Source organism: Trichosurus vulpecula, chromosome 5, assembly GCF_011100635.1.
Source record: "Trichosurus vulpecula isolate mTriVul1 chromosome 5, mTriVul1.pri, whole genome shotgun sequence".
Lineage (NCBI taxonomy): Eukaryota > Metazoa > Chordata > Mammalia > Diprotodontia > Phalangeridae > Trichosurus > Trichosurus vulpecula.
Genome location: NC_050577.1, coordinates 288800894 through 288825759, shown reverse-complemented (window position 1 = coordinate 288825759; position 24866 = coordinate 288800894). Strand labels below are relative to the sequence as shown.

At 43.0% G+C, this 24866-nt stretch overlaps 1 protein-coding gene across 5 annotated transcripts in view; it reads left to right on the top strand.

Annotated features, from left to right (window-relative positions):
* Window positions 1-24866, top strand: part of SLC41A2 (solute carrier family 41 member 2) — a 131565-nt gene that overhangs the window by 13404 nt on the left and 93295 nt on the right. For 2 of the 5 annotated variants that reach the window (XM_036758833.1, XM_036758830.1), the window contains exons 1-2: window positions 4746-4791; window positions 16969-17665. In XM_036758833.1, the coding sequence (XP_036614728.1) occupies window positions 17081-17665 (585 nt within the window). In that variant the 5' untranslated portion in view covers window positions 4746-4791; window positions 16969-17080. The other 3 variants (XM_036758832.1, XM_036758831.1, XM_036758834.1) reach the window with 3 other exon arrangements.

The following is a 24866-nucleotide window of genomic DNA, read 5'->3' as shown; positions in this document are numbered from 1 at the left end:
TCCTTGCTTCATAATTAGCTGGATCGAGAATTGAACAGGAGGCAGCAGGGTGGCTCAGTGGATAGAGTGCTGGGCCTGGAGTCAGGAAGACCTGAGTTCAAACCTGGACTCAGATGCTCACTAGCTGTGGGACCCTGGGCAAGTTACTCAACTGTTGTTTGCCATAATGCACTGGAGAAGAAAATGGCAAACCACTCTAGTGTCTTTGACATGGTCCGTAGGGTCATGAAGAGTGAGACACGGCCGAACAACAGCAAAAATTGAACAAAAGAAAAAGCAGATTTGGTTGCATTTGCCATCTCCAAAGAATCGAAAATGTGGTCATTCCAAAGTGCATTTGAAAGACAGTATTTTGGCAATGAAGACTTTAGTTCAGGATGTGTAATGATGTCATCCTATGAACACAGACTGGAAAGAGAGGCCGGCTGCCAGGGAGAGAGGGAAGGACAGCAGGTGGCCAGCTGTGTGGTAGCACAGCCATTCATGGAGGGGACCCCGGCCTTGAATGGGCCCTCGTGTTAAGTGAGGGGAAGGCCTGGGCAGGAAAGGCACAGAGCCCGGAGGTGGTGGATGATGGTGATGGTGATGGTGATGCTCCATGGAGGACATTCCAACCCCATGCAATCGTGAATCCATTGAAGTTAGGGCTAGGAAGGAACTTGACTGGGAGAAAGCCTCCTCCCTCACATTGCCCTAACCTCCTTGCGTAAGAAGAGAGTGTCCACCAAGGAAAGGTCTCCATATTCTATGGACTGATTTAGCTGTATCCTTTCAGTGTGGTTGTTGAATTGTTTCAGTTGTCCGATTCTTCATGACCCCATTTGGGGTTTTCTCAGCAAAGATACCAGAGTGGTTTGCCATTTCCCTCATCCTCCAGATGGGGAAGCTGAGGCAAACAGGGTGAAGTGACTTGCCCAGGGTCACACAGCTAGGAGGTATCTGAGGCCGGATTCGAACTCAGGAGGATGAGTCTTCTTGACTATAGGCCTGGTACTACCTCCACTGGGTCACCTAATTGCTCATTCTTTCAGTAGTCTGTAATATATTGGCAATAGAATCAATGGTTTATAACCATTTGTTTTACTTTTCTTTCATTCCAAACCACTATGGGCTCTTTGCTGGCCTGGCTCCAGCTCTTGGGCCTCTCAGGTGAGGGTGGTGTCCTGGGGGACTATCGGATCCTGATAAGAGAGGTGCAAACAAGCTTGGGGAGAGCTGGCAATGTCAGGGGAGCAGTTGAGTGGGAAGGGAAACCTTTTCCACTATTACTTAATCTTCCACTTTGGACTCAGTGAAAGCAAATGAGTGTAAATAGTCATAAAGATTAATGGGAAGTCCCAAGGTTTAACATTCAGAAGATGATGTCATTTTCTCTATTTCTCCCTTTTAAATGTGGAAACTTTTAAAAACATTCCATTAGGGGAACTTCTCTCCCATAACATTTTAACCTTTTTTTTTTTTAAAGCCCTAACCTGTAGCCTTGAGGCCACGTGTGGCCCTCTTGGTCCTCAAGTGCAGCCCTTTGACTGAATCCAAATGGATTCACTTGAGAACCTAGAGGGCCACATGTAGCCACAGGTTCCCCACCCCTGCCCTAGAACCTGTATTGGTGTTCTAATTTAACTAAAACCTCCCTCACGATAGTCCTCTGTTTTGGCTCTCATGACTTGGCATCTCTGGCCAGTCTTTCCCAAGCTTCTTGATGACTGCTTCTCATTCTGTCCCTGAGTGTGGGTGGCTTTCAAGGCTCTGTCTTTGGCCTTCTCTCTTTCCCTCATACTTTGTCCTTGGCATTCTCATCTGCTAACTCTCTGCACATGACTCCTCCATCAGTAGTCACAACCCTAACCGTTGTCTTGTACTTGATTTTCCAGTTTGCAGCTAACACCGGGATATACTGGACCTGCCACCCACTTGGCCTTTCCAGAGCGGAATTCTTCCTGGACTTATGTGGGCCCATGGTTGGCAGTGCCATTCTCTTAGTCACCTACACTTAAGAACTCAGTTATGATCTTGGATGCTTTCTTTTCTCTTAAAACCCACATTTGATCAAATGTCACGGTCTTTGCTTCTGTCTCTCAAATACCTGTAGCATCTGGCTCCTTGTTCTGTCCCAGCTCTGCCCCTCGCCTTCTTCAGGCCGCCATTACTTCTCTGGGCATTCCACTTTTCCAGCTGGCCTTCCTCTGGGTTCTCTAGCGCCTTGTCATGTAGTCAGCGCTTCCCATGTGCATGTGTTGGCTGAATTGTGCCTCTTCAGGATTAGAAGTTTACAGACTCCAGAAATCAAGCATTATAGGGAAGCCGTGTTGACCTGTAGTGCTTCGTATTTAGGGTTGCGGTAGGGTTAGAGCGCAGAAGAGCTTTTTCAGTGACTAGTATACATGAGAGGCTCATTGAAGATGGATAAGATATCGTATTTGGGGATGGTAACTTGGAGGGGGATGTAACTTCTGCTTTCACTGATTTTTAAAAAATGCAAAGTAAAATTATCTTTAAAACACTAAATAAAACTATGTGTAGTATCATGGAGAGAACATTGAATTTGGTGTCAGGGACTCTGGGTTCAGAGTATTACTTATGTGACCTTGGCTGGCCAGCTCACTTCATCTCTCAGAGGCATGGTTTCCTCACTCGCAAAATGAAGGTGTTGGATCTGACAGAAAATTGTTAATCCTGAATGCAATTTAACCGATCTGTACATCTTCCTAGCAGTGTCAGAATTTCAGTAGCATCCTTAGCATTCCCACACTTGATAGTATCCATTAGCTTGAGCTGACTCATCCCTCAAGTCTCACCCTAGAACCCGTGAGCCAGACAGCAGCTTCTGATATCCTTGCCCTTCCATAGGGATTCCTGGCGTGAAGGGCAAACCAGCCAGAGTGAAGTGGTTTTCCTCGCTCAGGATGCCAAGGGTGGCTGGGATCTCATGACCAGGCCTTGCTACCTCATACTTCCTCCTTCCCCTTTTCTTCTAAGAGCCTTTCCCTGTGAGTTGGCTGGTGGGACATCCTCCAGGGTGGCAGGTTTGCTACTCTGTTATCTCAGTTAAAGACTCTTTCTTCCTCAACTCATGGCTTTGATTGATTTCAGGACTTGACAGATCCAATGGCCTCTCACATTTACTTCTGGATCTTATATCTATCTTCAGGTTCCGATGGATGCCGTTCTGGTGTCCTGCAAGCAGATTGGTAAAAGAATGATAATAAGTCGATATAGAATGTCGTCCTTAAATTCCCATTGATTTTGGAGGAAGGTGATATAAATATCTAATACAGATAATACATAAATGTGCTCAACTATAATAGTACTGTTACTAGTAACAACGCCAACAGTCACCTAGAAAGGTACCACGGATACTGGTGCTGGATACAGTGTGAGGAAAGTGCTGTGCAGACCATGAAGTGCTCTGTAGTTTGGTTTGGGGTTCATTTTTCCCCGGGGTTTTCATTGGTCCAGGTTGTTCACAAGGAGGAAACTCCCCTCGCAATGCAGATTAGATTGGCACCTAATCTTTAGTTCAGAGAGTTGGCCTGGGTCCTGAGAATTTAAGTGATTTGTTCAGGGCCCTAAACCCGGATGCATCGGAGGCAGGATTCAAATCTCTCCCCAGCTCTTCCTGATTCGAAGATCAGAGTAGAATAAAGAATAGAAAAATCACTTAAAGGCAGTTGTGTTTTAATTTAGAATGTAAACTCTGGGAAGGGAGGGGGTGTTCCCTTCTTTGTATTTGGAGCCCCAGTGCCTGGCATATGTGAGGCACTTGGTAACTGCTTATTCATTAGTTGATTGATGAATCACTCGGAAAGATGCAGCAAACATTAAATTTAGCTTCATATCAAATGTACATCGTTTGATGTGTATCATTGTATTTATAGTATGTCATCGTATATTTGATGTATATCATCGTATTTTTCAATGAAATTGCATGACTAAAACAAGTTAATGTTGACCTTTTTAAACTCTTTCTGTTTCAAGAGTTAAAACCAGAAATTTTTCACATAAGCACAAACACACATACAAAAGAATTGAGTACTTTCCATCGCCCCTTGGAACAATAACCTACCCCCCTGCGAAGCCTGGTGGATCCACAGGGCTCCTCATTCAAGCAGCTGTAGTAAATCATAAATGTGTCAAGGAAAGAGATAGTTACAGGAAATGTCTGTGTTTTTAGAGTTTTGAAATCAATAAAGACTTTCATCATCCAGGTCAGTTGGTGATGCTGCAGGCCAGGGTCGTGACAAGACATCTTTAGGTCAGGTATTGAGAAAGAGAGAAAAGCCTGGCATAGGATGCTGGAAATGCAGAGTAGCCTACCCTGGGGATAGGGGAGAGGGTTGTTGGCCGAGACTGGGTGGGTGTGGCTCGGGGCAAATGTTTGAACATGGACTTGGTGCTGAGACTATGAAGGCCTCACCCTCCTGCACCCTGGGTTAGGGCAGAGCCTCAGCATCCGGCCAGATGATTGGAAGGGGTGTGAAACAGATAGTCTCTAGAGTGCCAGGGTAATTGAGTAACCTGAGACTGTGTACGTGTAATTTACCTAATCTGTAGTTTGTATTCCAGGATTCCCTTGAACTGTAGTTAAAATAGTGGTTGTACCTGAACTGAGTGTGCACATGCTGTGCTAAAGGGGACACAGCCAGGAAAGTAACGGGGGTGGGAGGGAAAAGTCCTGACTCCTAGGGGCGTGGCCTTTTCTAAGAGGAGGATGCCCTTTTATTCCCCTGCATGTGGCAGGGCACACAGAAGCCTTGGTAGGAATCTGCCTGAGAAGACCTTCAGTGTGGGGTATGTCCCGACGGCAGGTGCCTCTTTATCATATTCTTAATAAAAGGCTGTGATTTGGGGGACTTCGGGGAAACCATCCTTGGAGCAGAAGGGCAGGGGGAAGAGAAGAGACTGTGGGATGAAAAATCCCCTCACAGTAAGCAGAGGCGCAGTGAGGGCAGACTGATTTGACCATAGGACATTGTGGGGCTTGGAAAGTATTAGCAGAAGCCATAAATACTGGTGTATGAGAAGATGGAGGAAATTTGATGGCAAAATACATGAAATCAAGCCATATGAAAAATTGCAGCACATAGTGAGTATTTATTAATGCATATTTAATCTTTTGGAGGGAAAAATATCCCTAGCACTGAAATTTATTTCATAACTCCTTTAATGCTATACAGAACACAGCTTGGGAAACAAACAGAATGGAAGATCATTGGATTGGAAGTTGGGAGACCTGGGTTTGGGTTCAGATTTAAATGCTGCCATAGACTTTGGCAAAATAACGTCACCTCTCTAGACATAATTTCCTCATCTATAAGATGAGACGTTAGTAATAAATTATCTAAATGTTTGACATATGTCGGTCTTGAAAATAGGATATGCTGATCTTGAAACTAAGATTCCTATACCTTAGGTGTGACAGATGAGAGGCGGTAGGGTGTGTGAGGGATAGAAGGCTGATCTTGGATTCAGGAAGACCTGGCTTCAAACCCAGCCTCAGGTTCTTTTTGGTGTTGGGCTCAGGAGCAAGGAACTTAACCTCTCTGAGACTTGTTTTCCTAGTCGGTAAACAAGGGGGGCATTTGAAGTCAATGGCCTCTTAGGCCTCACCCCTGCAATAAATCTCTGATCCTATGAAATGATTTCCGTCCATCTTTTTGTAGATGGACTTATCTATATCTGCTTAATTACTCTTGGGCCATGTTATGTGATAGATTAATATTCATAGAGGGAGTTACCAGAAGATTTTTTTTTTAAAAAATATGATTTTGCTTCATTTTGTCCATTTAATTATATTATCCCGTTGGTTTCACTTTTCCTCCATCATTTATTTTAAGTTCATTAAAGGGCAGGTTTTATATTTTGGATTGCACAATGAAGTGAACTTGCATTTACAGAAAGACAGAACTCAAGTATCTGACTTTTGTGAGATGTCTGAATGACATATCCTGTAAATAATTTCTGACCTTATTCACTGTTGTGGCAAAGCTACGAGACTTGGTTCCTTAAGAACTGATTAGGTAGTGGGAGGAAAACCACAAGAGATACTCAATGAGTTTTGCTCTGATTGAGATAGTTTTACATAAGAAAATATGCCTTAAATGTACTTTGCATAAGACCACTTATGTCTTTTTAAACTGACTCTTGTGTTTGGTAGCTACTTAACTACCTTCATTGCAAAGCTAAATTTACACAGGGCCAGAGCTGGTTGTTTAGTCTCAAAAACCCAACAAATAGATCAGCTGTCTGCTCTCATGTTGCCCCAATGAGTTTTCAATCAGTTAGTTTAGTTTATGGAGGCTAGGATTTAACTGATATGACATAATAGAAACATGTACTTTTCAAGCCCACCAAGACAAACCACTTAATTTTAGACATGCACTGCATTTATTTCTTCCTCAAATACTTCCTCATTTTCCTGAATTTGATCATAAAAACTAGAAATAATGAAATTTGGTATAATTGCATTTAATTTTAGTTTGCATTCCAGTGTAATGGATAAGATAGTTGGTGAATCTTTTAGTTTAACCCACCTTGCAAGATACACCACTTCAGTGTTAGTATTTTCTAGGACCAAGTCCAGTTGGTTTTATTTTAAAGTTATTTTTAAAAACTTTTTTCAGTCTAATTGTTTCGCTTAATGTAGATATGTATATTTGGTTTTGTTGGGCCTATTCATTGTGCTTGCTTCTGAGCTATTCTGGAGTTTCTCAGGAATTATTAGAATATGACGTGCAAGTAATTTTTTTTTTTCTGAGGGAGGAAGGCAGGGCAATTGGGATTAAGTGACTTGCCCAAGGTCACACAGCTAGTACATGTGTCAAGTGCCTGGGGCCGAATTTGAACTCAGGTCCTCCTGACTCCAGGGCTGGTGCTGTACTCACTGTGCCACCTAGCTGCCCCTGGAAGCATTCTTAAGTGGAGTTTTTAGGGTTAATCGTTTTGTGACATTACTACTTTTTAAGGAGATTTTGGAAAATGTTGAGTATGCTTTGTTTTTATTAAATAATCGGGTGTTTGGATACATTTTCAGAGAGCTGAATCATCTTCATGCCTGAATTGATCTTATTAATGAATTCATTAACCTTCTTCCATTCCATTCTCCCTTCTTCCAAACTTCGTGCTCTCTGCTCAAGGTCTCACGGTTCTTCTAGACCCTCTCCCCACATAGCCAATCTGTTACCAATCCTTACGGTTTCTGCCTTTGCAGCATTTGACCCCTTCTCTGTATTCACCCAGCTGCTACTTTGGTTCAGGACCTCATCACCTCTGGCCTAGATCAGGGTTGTCCAAAATGCAGCTGCCTACAAGCATAGAAAATCCATAAATGCTTTAGTAAATGAAACCGAGCTACTGCAGAGCTCTCACTAGAATGGCAAACTAAAATATATTGTCTATTGTTTCAATAAAAACATAAGGTTGGGGGCAGCTAGGTGGTGCAGTGAGTGGAGCACTGGCCCTGGAGTCAGGAGGACCTGAGTTCAAATCCGGCCTTAGACACTTGACACATGTACTAGCTGTGTGACCTTGGGCAAGTTGCTTAGCCCCAATTGCCCTGCCAAAAAACCGAAAAACCCCAAACCTAAGTTTGGACAGCCCTGGCCTAGACGATTTCAGCAGCATACCTGTAACTGGGTTCTCTGACCCAAATCCTCCCCACTTTATTGCATCCTTTCTATATACTACTAAATATACATGTGCGTATATATGTGTTTGTGTGTGTAAATATATATGTGTGTATGTATACATATATATGCATATGTGTATGTATACATATATATGCATATGTGTGTATATATATGTGTGTGTGCATACACTTTACATTTTGTTGTGTTTGTCCTTTGTTTTCGAAGAAGACGATGACATCAGGGAGATGAGGGCATGACTTGCAGTTGACTTGGATTCAAGTGAGGGACGGCTGTGTAAGGTTACTAGCCTCACTTTCTGCTCCAGAGCCATCTGGGTACAGTGACCTGATGTTCAACAGATATGCTATGAAATATTCTATGTATACTATAATACTAATGTAATTTTACTTAAACAAGACTGACCACATCCCTCCCCTATTCAAGCAGCACCAGTGGCTTCCTACTTACTGTCTTTAGGATAAAGTAGTGACTCCTTTCTTAGCAGTTAAAGCCCTCTCCAGCCTAGCCCCCACCTGTCTTTCTGGCCCCTTGCTCTGTGACTCAGCCACCCCTGTCTTCTCTGTTGCTCCTCCCCCACCAGCTCCACCTCCACTCCTTTGCCCTGGCCATTCCCCGTGCCTGGAATGCACTCTCTCCTTCCCTTTGCCACACCGAGTTCCTCTTTTCCTTTAGGACGCAGCTGAGCACCATCTTTTGCATGAAGCCTTTGCTGATCTCCCCTTCCTCCAACTGCGAGGGGCCTCTCTCCCGAACCTTCACCTTTTTCTAACCACTTTGTAGGTATATTTTGATGTCTTAGCAGTAGTGGTATGGAAAAGGCAGCATAATATGGTGTCAGATTGAGTCTGGGAGAGCCAAAGAGGAAGAAGTTGAAGATGATTTTAAGATCTGTATTGGGGGCACTGACCAGCTGGTAGTCCTTCCCCTATTAGAGGGAGGTTTGGCAGGTAGAGAGTAATCGGAAAAAAAAAACCAAGGAGTTCATTGTATGGAATTTAGATATTGGAAAAATCCAATGGAAATACTTAAACGTTGAAGGAAATTGATGAGGTTAGAAATTGGACCCCAGTATTCTGAGCTGAAAATTATCAAAGGATTTTAGTTAATTAAATTCAACAAGCATTTATTAAGGGCTTACTATGTTCTAGGTACCATGCTAGACATTGGAGATACAAAGGCAAAAAAATGAAACAGTCTCTGCCCTCAGGAGAGTTTGTGTTCTATTGAGAGGAAGCAACACATCTGTACATAATGAGTCAATTCATAATATACACAGAGGTTTTTTTAGGGGAGAGGGAGTGACAGCTAACAACTGGGTAAGTCAAGAAGGGCCTTCTAGAGGAGGCAACCCTTAAGGCCAGCTTTGGAGGAGGCAGAGAGACAGCTGGTGGAATGGATTTGATCCGGGAGATGAAGTGTCATGTCCATATGGGGGGTAACAAAGCACAGGAAGTGGGATGGCTTGGTACTGGATTGTGAAGGGCTTTAAATGCCAACCACAGGAGTTTGGAATTGATTGAAAAGGAAGCTGCCAAAGCTTCGTGAACAGGGAAGTGACAGGATCAGATCTTTGTTTTAGGAATATCAGTTTAGCAGCTCGCTGTGGAAGGTAGAGTAGAGAGGAGAACAACTAGATTCACGCACACCAATTAAGCCGAGCACTCCCATCCTGGTCGTGCCATTTGGGCCCCTGTAAGGACCTAAGTTATTACACATCTGCCCTGAATGTAGAGACTTGTAATTTAAGGGGAAAATGTAAAATGAAATTCTTAATATTATTTAAAGCTGAGCACCAAGAAAGAGATAAATGAATTTATTATAGGCTAAGACAACTCAATATATCATTTTGCCAAATATGGCACCTCTGAAAGCTATTTAATCGCACATGAAATACTCTGTTTCCTTATTACATATTTTTAACTGCAAACAGAAACTCATAAGAAAATGCAGTTAAATAGAAAATGAAAAGTGGATGTCTACCTGCAGAGTCAAAATGCTTTAAGAGCTGTAATATGTTTCAAGAGTCCCAACTTTCTGGTATTTATTTGTTTTTAGGGACCGTGCAATGGAATTGTTGCGTGTTTTGAGGTTGAACATAGGATCAGACAATTGGAAGGGACAAGAGAGCAAATATCCTCTCTCTACTATCGCTAACAAGTGGTCTTTTAGCCTCTGGCTGAAGACCTCCAATAAGAGGCACCCTATATTCTCCAAAGCAGCCTGTCCCACTCTAATAATTGTTAGGAATTTTATCTTTACATCAAACCTAAATCTGCCTCCGAAACATTCACCCATTACTCCTAGTTTTGAACTTAGGGGTCAGAGTAACAATCCTTCAAATACTGGACCTACTCTCTCTATTTTTTCAGAGGGGTTCGCTGTCTCTTCTCATATGGTGTCTTCCCAAAGGCTTATCCTGGTTTCCCTCTTCTGGGCACCCTTTTATCACTGCCCTTCATATGTGGTATCCAGAGCTGTACACGATGTTCTAGATGAAGTCTGACTTGGACAGAGTACAGGGTTGTTTCAGTGGACCATTACGCCTCTATTAACATAGCCCGGCTCACATTTTAATTTTTTTTAGCACCATGTTATATTGTTGACACATGTGGATGTTGTGGTCTATTAAAATCCCCAGATGATTTTCAGATGAACTGTTCCCTAGCCATGCTTCTCCCATTTTATACTTGCGAATTTGGTTTCTTGAACTCTAAGGTGAGACGTTATTCCTTAATGAGGTCCTATTAAATTTCCTTTTATTAGAGTTGACCCAGATATTTTTTGGATTTTGATTTTAACACGTTAGCTGTTATTCTTCCAAGCTTTTTGTAAGCTGTAAATTTATACGCATTACTTCACTGAAATCATTGGCAAAAATGTTAAACAGCACAGAACCAAAGATATATTCTCATGGGATGCCACTATAGACTTTTCTCGACATTGACATTGAGCTATTTATCAATGACTACTTTTTGGGTCCAGCTATTAAACCAGTTACTAATTCACCTTTATCTAGACCATATCTCTCCAACTTGTCCTCAAGAATCAATTGAGAGATTGTCAAATGCTTTGACAATATCTAGGTAAATGTTATCTAGATCAATTCTCTGATTGATCACCCTTTCAGAAAAGGAAATAAGGTTATCTGGCATAACTTGTTATTGAAAATAACCATCCCATTTAATTCATTCATTCCAGAATCTTGCCAGGTTAGAGTCAAAGTTCACTGGTCTGCGGTCGCCGAATCTGCCTTCTTCTCTTGACATGTAGGCTTTTCTGTACCTTACCTGGGCTCTGTGATCGTTTGATTATCACTGACAGTCATTCATCAGTTGCATCTGCCGGTTTTTCCAAGACACTCTTGTGTAGTTACCCCTGGTTCACATTAGGTACAGTCAGATGCTGTCTTTTTACTTTACCTTGTTTTTGAACAATCCAGGGGCCATCTGCAGTCGTAAATCCAGTTCACTTGCAAGTTATGGCATCACCTTCATGATGCCATGGTCCTCTTTGAGAACAAAGGGCCAACAACAATAACCTGTGAGGAGGATGGGCTGCCCCACTGGGGACCTAACTGGCCAATTCCAGTTGGGCAGTGCAGCTCTTCCCTTCCTTCTTTTTCCTTCCCCTTCCCCTTCCCCTTCCCTTCCCCTTCCCCTTCCTCTTCCCCTTCCCCTTCCCCTTCCCTTTCCCTTTCCCTTCCCTTTCCCTTTCCCTTCCCTTTCCCTTCCCTTTCCCTTTCCCTTTCCCTTTCCCTTTCCATCCCCATCTTGTCCTGTCCTTTTCTCCTTCCTTTTCCTCTGTCCACATAGGGTATCATAATCCTTACCTGTGGGTGTTCTTCCCAAAGGAATGTATATTTTGATCGCTGAAACCCTGCAAGATATCTTAGGGTTTATGGGCTAGATTTCTTTCTTAAGGGCTATGCCTTAAACCCACTTCACTCTGGTTCTCATTGATTGGCCAACAATAGGTCTCAGCCCAAGCCTCACTTAGTGGTCACTGGCTCAGAGTAAATATAAATAGCAGTTATTTCTGTTTTGGCCAGAAATACTGAGGGTCTTTCCCTCCCAGATTGAGTTTTTTTTTTGACGAGGCAAAAGAGGCCATTCTTTGCCTCATTTCTTACCTAGCCTTAATCATGGAATGGTCCTTGCCTCAGTCAAACAGAGACCTGGGAAAGACCTTAGCTTAAAAAGGCCAAGGTCCCCCACTGCATCCTGGGACATCTCCAGTTGTCCTGATCTATATCTTGCCACTGGACCCAGATGGCTCCAGAGGAGAAAGTGAGGCTGGTGACTTTGCACTGCCCTCGCTTAAATCCAGTTCCCTTGCAAGTCATGGCATCACCTTCCTGATGCCATAGTCTTCTTTGAGAATGAAGGACAAACAACAACAAAACAACAACCTTTGAACAATCCAGATAGCATTCCTAGCAGAGGAAACAGAAACAAAAGAAGGGATGAGTAGTTCTGCCTTCCCTCCATCGTTTGTTAATCATTGTCCCGTTCCCCCAGAGCATCTCTTCTCTGGAACTCCTCTTTCCTCCAGCAGCATAGATTTACCAGACTAAGTCAACAGAAACTTGAATTTAGCACATTTCACTATATGCTTGATATGAGAGCTTAGGTCCAGTAGCTTAGGAGTTAATTTAGGATTAAATCTCATAATGCTATTTTTTTTAATAAATTTCTTTATTTATTTTTAGTTTACCACGCACAGTTCTACATAGTTTTGAGTTCCAGTTTTTCTCCCCTCCCTCCCCCCTCCCTCCCCAAGACGGCATGAAGTCTCATATAACTGTCATGTATAACTTCACATTGAATTAATTTATGCACTAGTCAAGTCGTGGAGAAGAATTTTGACCAATGGAATGAATCATGAGAAAGAAGAAACAGAACCAAAAAAAAAAACCCCAAAAACAAAAACAAAAGAGAAGCAGAAAAGGCGAGCATGTAGTGTGCCTCAGTCTGTATTCAAACTTCGCAGTTCTTTGTCTCGATGAAGATAGCATTCTCCATCGTGAGTCCCCTGGAGTTGTCCTTGCCCCTTAGGTTGCTGAGAAAAGCACAGTTTGTCAGGGTTGGTCCTCACGGAATCCATATATCTGTGGCTGTGCACAACGTTCTCCTGGCTCTGCTCCGCTCACTCAGCATTATGTCGTGTAGGTTTTTCCAGGTTGTTATGAAGTCTGCATCATCCCCATTTCTTATGGCACGATAGTATTCCATTACCTTCATGTACCACAGTTTGTTCAGCCATTCCCCAATTGATGGGCATCCCTTTGCTTTCCAATTCTTGGCTACCACAAAGAGAGCTGCTATAAATATTCTTGTACATATGGGTCCCTTTCCTGCTTGCGTGATTTCTTTGGGATACAACCCTAGAAGTGGAATTGCTGGGTCAAAGGGTATGAACATTTCTATAGCCCTTTGGGCGTAGTTCCAAACCGCCCTCCAAAATGGCTGGATCAGCTCACAACTCCACCAGCAATGCAACAATGTTCCAATTTCCCCACATCCTTTCCAGCATTTATCATTCTCCTGATTTGTTATTTTAGCCAATCTGACAGGAGAGATGTGGTATCTAAGAGTTGTTTTGATTTGCATTTCTCTAATCAGCAGCGATCCAGAGCATTTTTCCATATGCCTGTAGATAGCTTTAATTTCTTCCTCTGAAAACTGCCTGTTCATATCCTTTGACCATTTCTCAATTGGGGAATGGCTTGTATTCCTATATATTTGGCTCAGCTCCCTGTATATTTTTATTAGTCATGATGTATACCTACCTGTTAATTCGTTGTTCTGTGCCCCATTTCCTAAGAAGAAAGACCTTGGTGATAATAGTATTTACAATGAACAGGGTCAGAACACTTTTTTCCCCTCTAGCAGGCTGGTCAAATTTCCCTGATATTTTGGTCTAGTGAATCTGCAAAGAACAGTGTATTGTTCTTAATTTTAAGTAACAGTTGTGGCATTAATATTTTTACATTTTTGGATATAATCTGAGGCAAATTACTAGTTATAGTACTATATGCCAGGTACTTGCTAAGTGCTTTACAATTATTGTCTTACTTGATCACAACAATCCTGAGAGGTAGGTACTTTTATTTTTTCCATTTTAAAGATGAGGAGACTGAGGCAAATAGGTTAAGTGACTTGCCGGTCACACAGCTTGTGAGTGTCTGAGGCTGATATAAACTCAGCCTAGCACTCTATCCACTGTACCACCTACCTGGGGGATAGGGGAGCTGTAAGGTGTTAATTCCTTTACTCTTGTATTTAGTTGTCTTTATTATAGTGTTGGTGGTACTTCAGAGAGATTTTCAGCCATTCATAGAGTCATCCATTTATAGATTCGTAGAAGGGACCTCAGGGGTTATTTAGTCCAGGCTATATTAAGAGGATGCAGGTCCTTCTATAACATTCCCATCAAGTGGTCATCCAGTCTCAGCTTGAAGACTTTTAGTGATGGTGAACTAAGGGAGGCAGCCCATTCAATTAAATCTCTGGGTTTTGGTTTTTTAAATATGAATTGATGTACCCTTGAACAGGTATCCTAATTCCACCTTCTTCAGGACATTGCCTCCACAATCATCTCTACCTGCCCCCCACTCCCACTCCAATCTTCAGTCTCTCTAGCGATTCCTTCCCTGCTACCTACAAAAATGGCCATCTCCATCCTTCTAAACTCTTTACTGTCCTATAATCTCTTCTCCCTCTCCCATCCAAAAACTCCTAGAAAAAAGCTGTCTACATTTCTTTCTGCCATTTCCTCTCCTCTTACTCCTTGTATCTTTACAGTTTGGCTTCTGATGTTATCATTCATCCAGAATCACTCTCTCCTAAGTTGCCAATCTCGAGCTCTTAGTCATAAAACATGGTGGCCTCCTCATGGTCCTCGTCCTTCTTGATGGCTCCGTAGTGTTTGACGCTGTTTACTACCCTGCCTTCCTGGGTACTCTCTGAGTTTTCTTAGCACTGCTTTCTTGGCTGTCCTGCCACTCTGACTGCTTCTTCTTAGGCTCCTGAACCCTGAATGTGAGTCAACTAAGACTCTGTCCTGGGGCCTTTTTCCTCTGTATATGCTTTCACTTGGCGATCCCAGATGAATCCCAGATCTAGCTCTGTTCCCTCTCTTCAAGCCCAGCATACCCAAAATAGAACTAATTATTTCTCCTCCATCCCAAACACACCCCTTTTCTGTCAAGTTCACTCAGCATCCTTCCAGTTTCCCGGGTTTGTAACCTTGGTTATCTTTGGTTCCTCATTCACCTTTACCCCAGGTATCCATTGGCTGCTAAATCTTGTCATTTTTATCTTAATATCCCTCATTCAGATTCCTTCTCTCTATTCCATCTTCCACCCCCGTGCAGACTCTCCTCACCTCTCACTTGGACTACCTCAGTTGTCTTCTCATTGGTGCCCCTGCTGCTAGTTTCACTGCCTAAAGGGGCTATCCCTTGATTAACTTCTTAAAGAGGCTTATTTACTGAATGGGTCTTACTTCACTCAAAGTGAGAACCTGAAAAGACTGGAGCCTGAAAGGGCCAGGGTTTCCCAGTGCATCCTTGGCCATCTCCAGTCATCCTGGTGAATATCAGCCCACTGGACCCAGATGGCTCTGGAGGAGAGAGTGAGGCTGGTGACCTTGCACAGCCCTCCCTCACTGAACTAAAAGTCAACTGCAAATCATGTCATCATTTCCCTGATGGCATGGTCCTCTTCAAGAGTGAAGGACAAACGCAACAACAACCACCTCCACATAGCTGACAAAGGGATTTTCCTAAATCTCTGGTCTGACCACATCACCCTCCTACTCAATAAATTCCAGTGGTTCCCTAAAGTTGTTAGGATCAAACAAAAAATCTTTCTGGCATTTAAATACTTTCCTGACCTGTCTCTATCTTTCTCTTCTAGCACCTTGGTGGATTAAGTGTTGGTCTTGGACACACACACACACACACACACACACACACACACACACACACGCACACGCACACGCACACATGCACACGCACACATGCACATGCACACTATGCCCAGTCACTCATTCCTTATTACAAAGGAAAGAGCAAAAAGGGAAAAAAAGAGTTCAGCAAAACCAACCCATCAGCGTTATTTGAGTACATGCAATATCCCTCACACCTAGAGGATATTTAGCAAAGAGGGAAGTGCGTTTTCTCATCTTTTCTCTTGGACCATTGCTAGTTCATTTTCTTTGTAAAACACATTTTATATTGTTTATATTGTTGTCATCGTACATCTTGTTTCTTGGTCCTTTTTACTTCCCATCAGTTCCTAGCAGTTTTCCAAATTCCTCTCAGTCTTTCAAAAGTGCATCACATTGATGTAGTCCAGTTTGGGTACCCTGAAATGGAGCATTGTACCCTCAACGCTCTGGTGTCGCTGTGGTCCTGCTGTTGCGTGACATGCTCTAGCATGTAAATGCCTTCAGTTCTGTTGGCCACCAGACTTGAGGACTGGAATCTCTTTTCTTTGGCAAGCTATAATTGTGCAAATGGCAGTAGGAGCAGACTTTCTATGTGTGACTTACCTCTGCAAAGAAATCAAAAGGAATCCGAGGAACTTTCAACGTAGTAAATGATAGGAAGAAAAAAAAGAATGTGGATTGTGAAGGCCCTGGTTAGTCAAGGATTCAAAAAATATAAGTGCTTCTTGGCTCATCTGAGCTACCATATTAGAATGCCTGCCCTTCCCATGATTAACTAGGGGGGAAGGTGCTGGGAGAATAAAGACAGTGCCTTGGTTTTTTATTCTGTGTAAGGTGATGTGTAGGTCGTAATCACTACTGGACACCCTCATGCTGTTCTTTTTCACCGGTCCTTCCTTCAGATTGGGTCATCCAAACACAAGTGAGTCCAGTATATTTTGTGAACTTAGCTCTTTGGGCAAGAGGAGGCTTTTGCTTTTTGTCTTTGTATTGAGGATGAATGAGCACTTGTTAAGCATGTTTTTAGAGTAGCTTCATGTTTGAGGGACGGTTGATCCTGTGATTCTGAGGACCTCCCCGCCCCCCCCCCCCCAGGATTGTAATGTTTTTGTTATTGCAAACTTGACAAATGAAGATCTCTAGTGAAAGGCTCATTTTAGGTTTTTTTTGAAAGCTTATAGAGTGAAGGATTGAATTATATTTGAACTCCTTTTTAAATTTACTTAAGCTTATCAGTTGATCTTCTAAATACTGGTGTGTGTGTGTGTGTGTGTTTGTGTGTGTGTGTTAGCCCACATTCCATTTCTTTAATGTAAAAGTCCATGTAGCAAGATGATGAATCTGCTTTTTTCTTTTTCTTTCCTAGCTCAAATCCTGGCTGTGAAACTACTGAACATTTGGGATCACTGAAGCCGTTGGTTTTTCTCTGCTCTTTGCTTTAAAGCCCTGCTTTTATTTGAGTCACCTGCTCTTTTCTCATGCGCGCCAAGACCCAGGGAGCGCAGGGACGAGGGCATTGTGACAACAGTATGACTAATAGTAAAGGAAGAGCTATCACAAACAGACCCAGTGGCGCAGTCAGCGGTGGAAGGAGATCGCTCAGTTGGACTCTCCATTTGAGTACTTTTCAGCCTGACACATTTCTGAGCCTTCTATTGAGTATGGTGCCTGTCATTTACCATAAAAGTCAAGATGGCATTTGGCAAGATGGCCTACCGGCCTCAGCACAGACATTTAACATAAGAACAGATCAACACATGGAGTACCATCATTTCTCAGAGCAATCTTTTCATGGCAATAAGGTACATGTTCCATCAAGCTGTAGTCCAAAGTATGATGACTATGCTAACTATAATTACTGTGATGGGAGGGAGACTTCAGAAACAGCTGCCATGTTAAAAAATGAAGACATGTCTAGTGATGGTGATGAAGATCTCATTGGGGAAGGGAATCATCGATTGCCAAAGGAGTCCAGTGGCACGATGGCCTTACAAATCCTGGTGCCGTTTCTGCTGGCGGGTTTTGGAACAGTTTCAGCTGGCATGGTTTTAGACATTGTACAGGTGAGTGTTCACCTTTTTGTGTTTTCATTAATCTGCTTTCCAGATCTATCTTATCACAGAAGACTAAGATGTTTGGGGTTGGTACTGTTGGCTAGTGATGTTCTGAAAGGTTTACTATAAATTATATTTATCACCTTGCAAAACGAACACAATATTATGCTCTGGTAAAATATAAACTAGCTGGCTTCAGTGAAGCTTTTACATTTTAGAACTCCTGAAAGACCAATATGATTCTGGCCATGAAAATGGTAATGTAGCACCTAATAATAAGTAACAGAGTAAAAAAAATGAATAAACTGGAAAGATATAGACATTTCTATAAATATGCTTGTCAGATGTCCCCCTGTTTCTCCACAGCCGCACCAGCACTGAGTTTTTTTTCCTGTTGATTATTTTTTCCAAGTTTGATGCTGCCACCTTTAACAGTTATTTGGTATGATTGAAGTAAATGCCTTTTAGAGGATCAGTTTACGAAATAAAAGTGAGAACCTATTGCCTCATCAGACTCTACTTTTTTGCCTTTTGTTATATTCCTGTTTCTTCAGACCCTCACTTCTGCTAAATAGATGTTATTAATGTGGATATTAATTTCAAAATTGCCGTCTGTTAGTAAAGAGGTAAGAGGTTACTGGTTTCAGAATCTTTTGCATCCCTTCTAATCACTTTTGTTCCATCAATCATCTTCCCCTTTATGAAGTTTCAGTCTTTTCCTTTCTGGTAAGTTTTCCCCTAAGCCTAGTAACATTCTCCTTCCTAAAATAAGAAACCTAAATAAGAAAATAAGAAACCTTCCTTTACATCTTCCCATCCTGTCTCCAATCTTCACTTCCTCCCTCAGAGTAATTGACACTTTCTGCCTCTGCTAACTCATCCCTCATTCCCTCCTCCTGCCATGTGCTCTCATGGAGTAGAGAGGCTTTACTGAAACAGCTGGTCACTGAGTGCCCTTCATGTCACCAAACACATATGAGGCCTTTTCTCTGTCTTCAGCTTTTTTGGACCAGTTTGTGACATTTGATGCCGAGCCATCTTTTTTTTTTTCTGGCTACTTAAATAAAGCTCCACTTGATCCAGTCACACATTTAAAGGATCATCCCATAACTCTGCTCACTTTCATTGCCTAATTCCTAGGAAACGCTGTCTACAATTATTTCCACGTCCTCACCCCTTTGCAGTTTGGTTTCTGATGCTACCACTTAAATGAAACTCTTCTATCCAAGGTTACTAACAGTTAGTTAGTTACTAAATGTAGTGTCCTTTTTTCAGTTCTTATCTTTAGTGGTGATCTGTCTGCAGCAGTTCGCCCTGTTGACTCACCCTTCCTCTGGTATACTCTTTCCCCCTGGGTTTTTTTAACCTAGTTGTCTCTTGGTTATCATCTTGCCATGCGACTCCTCCGTATCTTCCTATCGTCTCCATGTGCATGACTCTGCCCTAAGGCAGAAGGGTGAGACAAGTGGCCGTAGCACTCGCAAGTATGGCCTGGACCAGAATAAAGTCTGATTCTTCTCTGATTTTAGTGTGTTGATATATTAATATATATATATATATATACATATATATGTATATATATACATATATATATATATGTATATGTATAAGCATGTGTGGTTTTCTAAGTCAGTGTGTCCTTGCAAGGATCCTTACGTATGTGTTAGTGGCCCCATTTCTATTTCAACTTGTCACCACTACCCTTGATTGTTGTGTTTGAAAGTCAGATTTTCTATTCAGCTCTGGTCTTTTCACTGAGAAATCTTGAAAGTCCTCTATTTTATTGAAAGTCCATATTTTGCCTTGGAGCATGATACTCAGTTTTGCTGGGTAGGTGATTCTTGGTTTTAATCCTAGCTCCATTGACCTCCGGAATATCGTATTCCAAGCCCTTCGGTCCCTTAATGTGGAAGCTGCCAGATCCTGCATTAACCTGATTGTTTTTCCACAATATTCAAATTGTTTCTTTCTGGCTGCCTGCAGTATTTTCTCCTTGATCTGGGAGCTCTGGAATTTGGCGACAATATTCCTAGGAGGTTGCTTTTTGGGATCTATTTGAGGAGGCGATCTGTGGATTCTTTCAATTTCTATTTTACCCTCTGGCTGTAGAATATCAGGGCAGTTCTCCTTGATAATTTCTTGAAAGATGATATCTAGGCTCTTTTTTTGATCATGGCTTTCAGGTAGTCCAATAATTTTCAAATTGTCTCTGCTGGATCTATTTTCTAGGTCAGTGGTTCTTCCAATGAGATATTTGACATTGTCTTCCATTTTTTCATTCCTTTGGTTCTGTCTTATAATATCTTGATTTCTCATCAAGTCACTAGCTTCCACTTGCTCCAGTCTCATTTTTAAGGTAGTATTTTCTTCAGTGGTCTTTTGGACCTCCTTTTCTATTTGGCTAATTCTGCCTTTCAAGGCATTCTTCTCCTCATTGGCTTTTTGGAGCTCTTTTGCCATTTGAGTTAGTCTATTTTTTAAACTGTTGTTTTCTTCAGTATTTTTTTGGGTCTCCTTTAGCAAGTCATTGACTTGTCTTTCATGGTTTTCTTGCACCATTCTCATTTCTGGTCCCAATTTTTCCTCTACTTGTCTAACTTGCTTTTCCAACTCCTTTTTGAGCTCTTCCATGGCCTGAGACCAGTTCATGTTTTTCTTGGAGGCTTTTGGTGTAGGCTCTTGGACTTTGTTGACTTCTTCAGGCTGTATGTTTTGGTCTTCTTTGTCACCAAAGAAAGAATCCAAAGTCTGAGACTGAATCTGGGTGCGTTTTCGCTGTCTGGCCATGTTCTGAGCCAACTTACTTGACCCTTGAGTTTTTCGTCGGGCTATGACTGCTTGTAGAGCAAGCTTGAGGGGATGCACTGTTGATTTCAGAGCTATTTCTGTATAGCCAGCTCTGCCACCCCAGCACTCCTTCTTCCTCAAGAACCACCAACCTGGACCTGATGCAAACCTTCAGCAGGCTCTTCACTCCTGCTCTGATCTGCCACTTAATTCCTCCCACCACGTGGGCCTGGGGCCGGAAGTAACTGCAGCTGTAGTTCTGTAGCTGCACCTCCCCCGCTGCCCCTGGGGCAGTGGCTGACCACGAACTCTGTCCCCCGCAACTTTTCCCACTAACCTTCTCTGTTGTCTTTGGTGTTTGTGGGTTGAGAAGTCTGGTAACTGCCACAGCTCACTGATTCAGGGTGCTAGGGCCTGTTCTGCCCGGCTCCTAGTCTGGCTGGTCCTGCTGCCTCCCATGCTGAGCTCCGCTCCCCTCCACTCTGTGCCCGATAGACCTCATCCAGCGACCGTCCAGGCTGTCCTGGGCTGGATCCCTGCTTCCCTCTGCTATTTTGTGGGTTCTGCAGTTCTAGAATTTGTTCAGAGCCATTTTTTGTAGGTTTTTGGAGGGATGTGGTGGGGAGCTCACACAAGTCCCTGCTTTCCAGCTGCTGTCTTGGCTCCAGTCCCAGAACTCCTTGTCACCACTACCCTAAGACTCCGTCCTGGCCCTCTTCTTTCTTTGTTCGTTTTTTCTCCTGAAGACTCTGCCAGATTGATGGTAAATTAGGCCAATTCTCAGTTCTTACCTAGCCCTTAGTCATTGAAAGGGCATTGACTCAGACAAACTGAGGCCTGAGAAAGACCATAATTTAGAAAGGTCAGGATCATCCGCTGCATCCCAGGCCATCATCACCTTTGTCTTGACTTTTGTCTTGCCACTGGACTTCCATGAGTCTGGAGCACCTTGTGTAGCTCTGCCTCCCTTGAATCCAATTTCCGTGCAAGTCAAGACATCCCCCTTGTGATGTCATTGGTCCTCTTTGAAAATTAAAGGGGAACAACAGAACAGAACAACCAACGGATTCTTCTCCTGGCTGCAATCTTGCGTCACCAGTGATCTGTTCTGCATTTCTATCTGGATGTCTCATAGGCATCTCAAACAGAACTTAGGTAATGCCAGAAACCTTTCCCCTTGCCTTCCCTTGTATTGTCAGGGGCAGGTTCACCCCATCAGCCCGTCGACTGCGGTTGTTAGTATTACCGCCTCCACCCCATGAGCATCAAGGCCTCCACCCTTACCATCCTCAAGGTCACTTAGCTCTCATGCTTCTTACTCCTTGTGTGGTCTTGAAGAAGACACTTGACTTCCTGGGCTCAGCTTCCTCATCTGGACCAGGCAGCCTTTAGAACAGTAGGTCTACGACCCCAGGGTCTCCTTGCAGCCAGTCTTGCTGTTCTCTACTCTGCCAATTACAGAATTGCTAAATGGATCATCCCACAGCATTGGTCTGATTAAGAAACGTCATTGGCTTCCTTTGGTTTCTAGGGTCAAATACAAGTTTTCTTTGTCTGGTGTTGAAAGCCCTACACCATCTGTCTCCAACGATAGTTCCCATTACTTTTCCCGTTGCATTTTGTGTTCTGGACAGACTGGATTACTGACTGTTTCCCATGCATGATTCAGTCTCCCTCCTCCCATGCCTCAAATCCTTCCTAGGATCTCTGGCTCCATTCAGGGCCCATTCTTTCTGTACCCTTTCTTGACGCCTTCCCTCATGGTTGTTTGGCGCTCTTTCTCTGACTTGGTGTATATTTTGTATTTTCTGATCTTTGTCCATGTTGTTTCCTCTCAGTAATAGCTAGCCAGCATTAATATAGCTCATTGAGGTTTGCAGGGTGCTTTGTCAATAGTAACTCATTTGGTTCTCACAATAGCCCTAACAGTGCTATTGTTATCCCCACTCTGCAGTTAAGGAAACTGAGGCCATAGGATCTTAAGTGGCTCCTTAAATGGGTGGGGCCTCTTTTCTTCTCCCTCTACACTCTCCCTCTTTGTGATCTTACTCTTTTCAAAGCTTTAGTGATCACTTCTATAAAGATCATTCCCAAGTCTAGATTGACCATCCAGTCTCTTCCTACAGCCTCCTGTCCAGTATTTCCAGAGCTTGATACTTCTGCCTGAATGTTCCAACACTTCATGCTTAGGATGCCTAAAATCGAGCTTTGCATCTTTCGCTCTATCCCCAAAGCTGCTCGGACCCCTAATTCTCTCTCTCTTATTTGTACCTTCCTTCCTTTAAAGCCCATGGCAGATCCCACTCACCACCTTTCTGCTGTGACCATCACACATGAAAGAGATTGTGCCCTCTTCCCATTTCTTGACCACCTCATCTCTGAAGCTGTCTCCCCTTGTGCTATCTCACCTATCCTTAGACATAGCATTGGGTATACTTGATGTTTCCTTTCTTAGATTCTAAACTCCTTGCAATCAGGGTGTGTTATAGCTGTCTTTGTATCCCTAGCACCTTGCACAGGGCTTTGGGATAGAGTGCCTATTTAATTGTTTGTTGAATTATATTCCCTCATTTTCTAGAAAGGAAGCAGAGGGACATGAATGCTCCCAAGCCACGTGCACGTAATCCGCTGGCCCTTGATTGGGCAAATGCACTTTAATGCCCCTCTTTCTATGAGGAGAAATTATAAAGTCTTCATTGTCATCCTTGGAATCCAGTTTGAAGGATTCAGTATCAGGATTATGTTTCTCAGACTAGAACTCTGAATAGGGCTATTCTTCTGATGTGGAAACTAAAGGAGTAGGTGCTGAAGGAAATGTTTTGCTTGAGCTTTTTAAGGTCAAGACAACAGTGTTTTCAAAGAGTAGGCAGAAGCAAAGAGCAGCAAGGCTGGGAGAGTTTTGTCTGTGGTCTTCTAAACACAGTGGATCAAGAGAACACCACCTGGTTTCTCCCGCTGAGGTTTCGGCATTTCAGCTCTTGATCAAGAGTAGTCATGGTTAGTGGAGAAAGCCATGGGGTAAATGTCCAAGGACCTGGGTCCAATCCTGGTTCTTTTGCTGACTTGGTAGCCTTGGGGATGTCACTTCACATTTCAGACAAGGGGGACTAGCTTCTCTCCAGGGTCCCTTCCAGCTTGCCATCCTCTGGTCCTTGTTTCACTTTTCAGAGTAAGATGAAAGAAAAAGAGCACATTTTTCTTCAAAGTGTATTTTTTTTGTTTCTGACTTACATACACTTCCTCACCTGAGTAAATACTTTCACTCTGGTTTTGTTTTGTTTTTTGTGTTTGGTAAATCATTCAATCAGCATTTACTAAGCATGTATTATTAGGTACCAGACGTTGTGCTGGGCATGAGGATACAAAGACAAAGTAGAAATAGGCTGTGCCCTCAAGGAGCTTACATCCTAACCTGGGAGACAGCGTGCATGTGTGTATGTTTGTAGTAGGGATGTACAAAACACATGGAAAACTTCCCTTGAGAGGGAAGGCCCCAGAGAGCATCAGAGTCATTGTTCCCCCCTTGCATTTCAAGGTTCAAGGCAACCCTTTAATCCAGATTTTAATTTTTAAAAATATTTTTCTTCATTTTTAAAAATCAAAACCAGCCAGCAATCAGTAAACATTTAATAAGCGTCTGCCATGTTCCAGGCTCTCTGCATATATGCAGACAGGATTAAAATAGCCTCTGCCCAGAAGTTGTTTATATTATTATTATTATTATTATCATTATTATAGACTGACACGTGCATGTCTTGTAGGTGTCACAGACTTGAACAAGGCATGCAACGTTCCTTGTCAGGGAAGAGGAGAGGAAGGTCCTGGACTTGGAGTGCAGGTGGGAGTGGGGTGGTTTGGCTCGTGCTTCAGGAAAGGCTCAGGCTGGAGGCAGGGCTTGAGCTGAGCCTTAAAGGGAACCAGGAGATGGTGGTGAGGAGGAGCTGTCCCTCCCATCTGCAGCCCTCCTTAGGGAGTTTTAGGTGCAGAACATCTTAGAAGTTTGTCCTAAAGCTCTGGGCTTGGTGGATACTGTACTGGCAGTCCTAGAGCCTGTGCTTATGAGGTGAGGTAGGGCTCCGACTCCTATTCTACCTCTGCCCATTTGGCTGGAGGCAAGTTCAGTTTTGTTATCTTCTGGTTTAGTGTTCTATAATCTGTGTGAAAGAGACTCTTGTGGTGTCGTTAGTAGCTTGAGGAGTCAGCAAGGCAAGACCCTACCTCATGTTTGTTTGCTCTCTGCTTCCTCAGCCCTCTTAGCCGTTCACACACTTACACTGGCCTTGCTGGAAACTCCTTTGCACACTAAGGTAGGAAGCAACTGGCCTCAGTAATATTTCCCATTGGAGGAAAACTCTGTGATTGGTAGCTTTTCCTGGGGCTTTTTGTAAGGATGGGGACTGGAACAATTATTTCTTTGATGGAG